At 43.8% G+C, this 7,808-nt stretch overlaps 2 protein-coding genes across 2 annotated transcripts in view; one reads left to right on the forward strand and one right to left on the reverse strand.

Annotated features, from left to right (window-relative positions):
• mon1a (MON1 secretory trafficking family member A) overlaps positions 1 to 6,121 on the reverse strand; it is a 59,231-nt gene extending 53,110 nt beyond the window's left edge. Inside the window, exon 1 of the mRNA XM_052101317.1 lies at positions 6,005 to 6,121. The gene's annotated coding sequence lies outside the window, so the exon portion shown is untranslated. The remainder of the gene's footprint in view (positions 1 to 6,004) is intronic.
• On the forward strand, positions 8 to 1,267 carry LOC127625996 (uncharacterized). Its single transcript, XM_052101494.1, has 4 exons — positions 8 to 118; positions 313 to 732; positions 846 to 1,000; positions 1,123 to 1,267. Exons 1-4 carry the CDS (start codon positions 8 to 10, stop codon positions 1,265 to 1,267), a joined length of 831 nt encoding a protein of 276 aa, XP_051957454.1.
• Positions 6,122 to 7,808: the final 1,687 nt, after the last annotated feature.

Raw genomic sequence — 7,808 nt, forward strand, 5'->3', positions numbered from 1 at the left:
CAACGACATGACTGCTGCCTGCAGAAAGATTTGCTCTGGCTCCAACCTGTCTTTTGGACCATCCCTACCAGCAAGCAAGAAGATTAGGATGCATTACAGTTTTGATTTTGCTCAGCAGGTAATATTTCACACACATTTACTTCACTTTACTTTATTAATGTCCCTTAAAGGGCGATTTGGTGCATGAGAATAAATAGTGCAAATGCAGAATAGCATCAATATAGTAAGTTTTATCTTTATTAGACAATTATGAATAGATGCAAATTTAATTTAATCTAATCCAAGTTCCCTCTCTCCCTCTGTCTCCTACAGTTACACTTTCCCTCAAACCCTCTCCAGCCAGGACCAATGTACTTCCTGACCCCACGGAAATGTGGCCTATTTGGTGTTTCATGTGAAGGGCTGCAGAAACAGGTGAATTACCTGATTGATGAAGGCATGTCATCTACTAAGGGAAGCAATGAAGTCATCAGCTACATGCATCATTTCTTCGGCAACTTTGGAGTTGGAGAAACAGAGGTGGATCTTCATTGTGACAACTGCAGTGGGCAGAACAAGAACAACTTCATGCTCTGGTACCTTGCCTGGCGGGTTGGACACAAGCTTCACGATAAAATTGAAATCCACTTCCTTATTGCTGGCCACACCAAGTTTTCCCCTGACTGTGGCTTTGGACTCATCAAGCAAGCCTACATGAAGACAAGAGTCAACACTTTGGCAGACATCGCTGAGGTACTTTAACTTTACTTTGCTTTAATGACTTCAGTGCTGTTTTCTGTTCTGCTTCAATGAAACATTTAACTGAAGATCTTTTTTTTCTTCCTCTCTTCTCTTTTTGTCATGAGGTTGTGGAAAACAGCTCTCCTGTGAGTCACCTCAATATCCCACAGCTTGTTGGAACGGCAGAGGGCAAAGTTTTAGTCCAGACCTTCGACTGGCAGCAGCATCTGACTCGCCACTTCCGTAGACTCCCACAGATCAAGAGTTATCAGCACTTCAGGTAATTGAAACTTTCACATTGTGTACATACAATATAACATAGCAACAACATACACATGACAGTTTTTTATAAGAAAATACTTTGCCATGTTTAAAATGTCTTATGTGCTTTTTCTGTCACAGCTTTGAAGCCAAGAGACCAGGTGTGGTGCTTGCAAAAAGTCACCGTGATGCACAACCTGTCGAATATCAGCTACTGCTGCGACGGAGCAGATCTGCCCCCTGTCGACGGTCTTCCTGTCCTGGCCCCACCTGGACTGAAAATTGACAGGCAGACCTATCTATATGAAAAAATCAGGCCATTCTGTGCTGACGAGGCAAGAGACATCACATGCCCAGCGCCAAGGGTCACAACACAGAAGAGTCCACAGAAGAGGATGCTGAATGTAATTTCATTGGACTGTGTCACAAAGACCTTTTTTCTTGTTTACAACACCTGCAATGTCACTTTATCAACCAACCACCTGAATTTAGTTTTACATTCTTGTATGAAAAGCACTCAGTGTACATAAGAGTTGCCTATACAGTTTTATCGGTAGATGCTAAGAGACATTTATTTATTACCTGTTTGCAAACTTTTTTTTTCTTTGATGGCACATTTTCCTGACCTTTTTGCTCCCCCCTGTGCTTTACAGCTTTACAGGGGGGAGCTTTACAGGGGGTATGGCTTATCTAAATGAGATGTAAATGAGCCCTATTGTCACTCCCAGCAGCAGAGAGAGGTGAGAACTGCACAATCTTTTGAGGCCGTTTTCTCCCTTTTAGCTTTTTGAGTGCCTACCTTCAAATGGCCACAACTTCTCCAAATATTGTCAGATTTCCATGTGTTACAAATCGTTGGAAAGCTTGGAGACTACACTTTCAGAATCTGTGAATAACTCAAAATGCCCCAAAACCGACTTGTGTCCCTACTTTCCGTGATCGGTCACACATTTTAAAGCCTAACAGCACTAATAACATTTCCAAATCTGCTCCGTTTGTTCATCGGTAGTGGATTTTTTTAATAAAACTGAAGCGCTCTCCATCGAGCTCTTGCCCCATCGGCCAACCCCTCTGCACCTCTGATCTAGACCAACACTTCCGCAATTTGTTCTTCACCGGTCTATTCTGCCAGTCCTGTGGTCAATCCAGCGCCATACTCTGGATCGGCTGAGAAGCAACTCTGGGAGCAAAACAGCCCTGTAACTCAGTCACTCGAAAGCTTCACCGAACACTTCAGGGAAGTATTCGGACGCTCAGTGGGAGATTCATCCATTTGTGACCAACTCTATAATCTCCGTCAAGGCAAAGTTCCATCAGCGATTACAATCTCAAGTTCCTCCAGTGGATGGAATTAGCCCGCTCTCCTCACCAACTTCCGTCTGGGGCTCGAACCTAGGCTGCGGCTGCATCTCTCTTCTTTCGATGACACCATGGGGCTAGAGCTCTTCATTCAACTTTCCATCCACATCGCCAAAAGAATGAAGGCTTGCCTTGACAAGTTGCCCACCTGGCATTCTCCACCTGTTCCTCCACTCTCCAGAACCAGATGGATAACCTATGCAGCTTGATGCTTTTCGGCTGTACTCGGCAGAGCGCTTATGATGGCTAACCTAGCAGCTGTGCCTGTACTGTGGTGGTAATGGTTACATCTTTTCAGCATGTCCCATTCATCCTCTACGCCCACTGGTGAGTCACGTTAACACTCCAAATGTCTGTTCCTCTCCATTGTTAACCAGTGTGACACTTACTGCTTCTGCTTTATCTCAGAATAAAGTACCCATGTGACCCCAACCTCAAGATACATAATCAGCAAGCCCCTTGGCAGAGGTATAATTCTTCACTGTTTGGGCCCAGTGAAACTTCAAGTTGGATGTTTGCACAGCGAAGACATCATCCTACTGGTTCTGGAGAGCTCCACCGCAGACATTGTATTGGGATGTCCATGGCTTATACGACATTCCCCCGTCATCTCCTGGTCCACCGGTGACATCCTGAGGTGGGGACCCCAGTGCTTTCCTTCCTGTTCCCAATCGTCACACTCCAAAATCCTCAGCATCTGTCAAGAAATCTCCACTACTCTGTCTCAACACTACCACCATCAAGAGCCCTACTAGTTCCACCTCTGTGGAGATCCCTTTCTGCTACTCCCACTTTCAGGATGTCTTCTGCCCCCTACGCGCCTCACAACTACCTCCTCACCAACCATGGGACTGCGCAATAGACCTTCTCTCCATCCCTGAGCAAAAGGCCATGGCGGACTATATCGAGGAGGACCTTAGCCAGGGCTACATCCGGCCATCCACATCCCCTGCTGCTTCGAGTTTTTTCTTTGTGGTGAAGAAGAACAGAGGTCTGTGGCCCTGAATTGATTACCACTCCCTCAACAGGATCTCCGTCAAGTTCTGATATCTGCTTCCCCTCATTCCGGCTGCCTGTTAAGAGGAGCTACAATTTTCATCAAGCTGGACCTTCGCAGCACATACAACCTCATTCGGATCCAGAAGGGAGACGAATGGAAGACTGCCTTCATAACTCCTACAGGCCACTATGAGTACCGGGTGATGCTGTATGGGTCAATGGCCCTTTTGTGTTCAAAGGCTTCATGAATGAGTTGTTCCGAGAGATACATCCTCATCTACATCGATGACATTCTGGTTTACTTCCGGAACGAGACAGACCATCGTCAGTATATTGCACTTGTGCTGGAAAAGATGAGGGAATACCTGTACCTCAAGGCTGAGAAATTTTATTTTCATCAGATGTTCCTCCAGTTGCTAGGTTACGACATCAGCACTGAAGGCATTCAGATGGATGAGGGGTATCTTCGGAGATCTTCAACTCCTATTAACCAGCTAGGCAGAAGGTGTGGCTCTCCACGAGGGACATCAGGTTGGGCCTCCCTCACAAAAAGCTAAGTCTCCTTTACATTGGTCCCTTCACAATCACCACACAAATTAACCCTGTCACGTACCAACTCCAACTCCCCAAGGAATATTGCATTCATCCTACCTTTCACGTCTCCTTTTTGAAACCTTACCACCCATCTCACTCTCTCCTCACTCCTCAGAACCTGATCTGGCAGACGAACCCCTCCAGCCACTAATCCTGGAAGACAGACTGGTCTATGCAGTCCGAGACATCCTAGACTCCCGATGCCGCAGGGGTCATCTCGAGTACCTCATATATTTCGAAGGCTAAGGTCCAGAGGAAAGATCATAGATACGTAGAAACGAAATCCTGGACCCACCCTACTTTCTCCAAAACATCCGTTTTAAATGTATGACAATGTTTGCACTGGACCCCCTATCATGACTAGAAGTCAACAGAAATATATTTTTCAACTTAAAAATTTGAAATTGAATCTGAAAATGCAACCAATGAGCCACTGTGTTATGGTGTAGTGTGTTGCGGGCTGGGTTTGGTGGGTCGCTTTGGGCCAGAAAGTCCAGGGCCACTTTTTCGTCCCAGTCCGCCCCTAGCTAAAATAGAGTTTTTGTTGAGGAAGTGGTTCTGCAGGCATCTCGAAGGACAGGCCATATACCTTATTCATAGAAGCACCATCTTTGTTGTGAGGGATAGATTTACCGGCCCTGTCCCAAGACCCATACTTCCGGTCTTTCACTTGTTCTCTTGTGTGAAATATTTTCAGTGTTTGGCCACAGTGTGCAAGTAGACGTGAAGATTGTGAGTGTGCATAAGACTTTTGATTACATAGTGGGACACTCGTAGACTTAACAATGTTGGTCTGGGTTGTGACCACAAATTTTATAATTTTTCTCAGAGGACTGATTGTTGTTGGAAGTGGTGACTGTTAAATTGCTTTCTTAAACTAATAACTCTAACTTTATAACCCATTTTTCATTTATAATCACACTACTGGTTGTTAAGTGTTGTGTGTTATTAAAAACATGTTATTACAGTTTTTACTGTGGTTGATTGTGTGAACTTAATTGTTAGTTATTTATTTGTACTCGTTTTGATTTTCAATACTTTGCACATTAAAATATGTAAAATATGTTAAACATTAAAACTGTAAAATTGCTTTGTCAGAAATTGCTGTAAAATATGAGAAGAAAAAAAGGCATTTAAATATCCATAAATACTTGTTCAGTAATTGTGATGATGCTATTAAGTCATCCTAACCAGTGGTGAACATTAATGCTTTATATCGAATATATTCAGATATACACTAAAGACGTATGTTACAGTTATGTTTTAATATCTGATTATAATGAATAACTTGCATTGAAAGACCGTTTAGAAGCGGTATTTGGCCAAAAGTAGATTTAGTGTGGGTTAAGTGTGCACTTAAGTGGGCGTGACCTGAAGTGCGAGTACTGGGACAGGGCAATCATCTCTTCGATGACATACACGGCATAAAAGCTATCAAAAAGCTCCAAGATCACATCTAATTTTCAACAATTTATGTTGTCTGGAGTTTTTTTGTCAACTGAAATTTCTTGGAAAGATATTTTTATAATATTTCATCAGCAGATCAATCCAAAAACACTGTAAACAAATGTACAACACAGTGAAGAGACTGTGTGTCTATACCTTGAAATCATTCCCATCAAAAATCAAGGATGGTGCTGCTGTGAATAATGTCAGTTGGTCTTGCTTTATTAAGACGCACAAGGAACTCATTTAGAGTGAACCCCAAAATATTTCAGCAGATTCTTGTGTATCTGTTCGTCCATGGGCAATCCAGAGCTCAGATTTCAGATTTCAAATCTGAGGGTAGATGGCTTATAGTTGATTATTAGACCAATGTCTCAATTCGAGCACGCCATCTGCCAGTAAGATTCTGATTTTGTCAACAAAACTTATGATTTCCTCTGTCGTAGTTAAAGCTTTGCAGACAATTGTCGACATAAAAGGCATTCATGACAGAATGTCTTACATCTTCTCCAGGTTGGCTGTGATCAAAGGCATGCTTTTGAATGGCATAAACTGCACAACATGGACTACAGTTAGTCCCAAAGGGAAGGACTTGCTACAAAAACACACTGGGTTGTTCCTGTACCTTGAGATCTCTCCAGAGAAATCGCAGAAGTGGTCTGTCTTCTGGGAGCAATCGGATCTGGTGGAACATCCCCCGTATATCACTGCTGACTGCAATGGAGTGTTCCCGGAATCTGAGCAGAACTGTGAGTAGAGACGGTCTGAATACTGGTCCAGGGAGCCAGAGATCATTGAGGTTTTGGCCCTGATGTTGAAATGAGCAATTGAAAACTACCCTGTTTTTCTCATTGTGGTGGACCATGTGATCTGGGATGTACCATGAGTAGGCAGAGTCCTGTTCAGCATGCTAATTCAGCTTAACAGAATAGCCTGCTTGCTCTAATTTATAAATCTCTGCCATGTAGCCAGCTGCTTGGTCTGGATTTTTAGCCAATTTTTTAGCTGGATTTTGGCTCTCAGCTGTGAGAACACTGCTTCTTTGGTAGCATTGAGCTCTGACATGTTTTTGACCCGCAAAAGAGGAGTGGCATATCTTTTTACACCATCTACCTCGACTCTGACTGTCTTGGCATTGAGGAGCTCTATTGCCTCCTGGTCTTGTCTGGATCTGGTGGTAGCTTATTCGCTGTGCCAAGGAAGCACATCCATCTGCCGCAATCATTCCACATGCTTATAGAGGTCTGCCTCAGGAAATGAAGTTGAGGTGAAAAATCAAGCCTGTTCATTTATCTCATGCTGGAGATGCTTCACAGTGTCCTTTAATGTCCAGTCAAGGCGTGTCTTGATGGCAGCAGGTCCCCCTGATGAACCATGGTGGACCGGCTCCACTGGAGTAATAAGATGGGGGCAGTCTGGACCTATAAGTAGTACAGGACTGACAGTCTGTAAATGCTGCAGTGGAATCCCCGTAGGTGTTGATATGTGTCCCTCAATGTTTTGACTGTGTGTGTATGTTCAGCCAAGCTTAACTGTTGGGCCATAAATGCACCTTTAATGTAAAACACCTTTGTGGGCTGTGACAGGGGGAGACAGAGAATGACACCACTGGACCACTGAGGACCTGAAGCTCTTGTCTGACTGTGCAGAGTGGTAGATCTTCTGGTTCACCCTTAAGGCCGAGCTGCTGAGCAGCACTGTGTAGAAGGATGGTTCTTTCAGAACCATCATCTTGAATGGTGTAGGCAGTCATTAGGTGCTTTCCATTCCTGAGGATCACCTTGCTGATCTTCAGCAGGACTTTTCGGCTAGAAGGAAGCTTTCGAATGAGAAGAATCTCATTCATGGTATTAAGAAGACAGGAATTGGTAGTAGTGACAGCAGCTTCATTTGACACAGTACATGAGCCCTCAGCATTTTTTACTGTAGTGTCAAGAAGGACAAGTAGATGTCAGCTGTTACACTGCTTGCAGCGCATTTTCCGGCTGCAGTCTGATGCTTGATGTCCACAGCGCCAACACCGTTTTTTCTCCTTGACCCAACTATGCTTCTGGTCTGTAGTGAGTTGCTTGAAATTAGAACAATTATTCAAGGAGTGCTTTGTGTGATTGCAGTAGGGGCAGTTGAGTTTTGGAACTGTATTCATGTTAGGAGATGATGTTGTTGTGTCAATCAGCACTTTCTCAGTGTTGAGTAGAATGTTAGTATTCTTATTAGAAAACTTGAAATCTTGATCATATCTCGAGTCAGTGCTCTAGACCCTCTTCGCTGACTGGTTATGAAACTTAAAGTGTCCTCCTGTACTTAGATTTCATACTCTAGCCATTCAGATAGATCCAAAAGGGTTGGAATGGGCACATGCTGTGGATGTACAAACCGGCGGAAACTAGATATGAAATCATGCGGTAATTTCCCCAAAAGTCTGGAGA

The sequence above is a fragment of the Xyrauchen texanus genome, chromosome 32, assembly GCF_025860055.1.
Source record: "Xyrauchen texanus isolate HMW12.3.18 chromosome 32, RBS_HiC_50CHRs, whole genome shotgun sequence".
NCBI classification, from domain to species: Eukaryota; Metazoa; Chordata; class Actinopteri; order Cypriniformes; family Catostomidae; genus Xyrauchen; species Xyrauchen texanus.

Excerpts from the sequence above, each read along its gene's own strand:
- LOC127625996 (XM_052101494.1), top strand. The coding sequence starts at position 8 with ATGACTGCTGCCTGCAGAAAGATTTGCTCTGGCTCCAACCTGTCTTTT. Across the intron at positions 733-845 it reads CTTTGGCAGACATCGCTGAG|GTTGTGGAAAACAGCTCTCC; the intron begins GTACTTTAACTT and ends TTTTGTCATGAG. Across the intron at positions 1,001-1,122 it reads AAGAGTTATCAGCACTTCAG|CTTTGAAGCCAAGAGACCAG; the intron begins GTAATTGAAACT and ends TTTCTGTCACAG.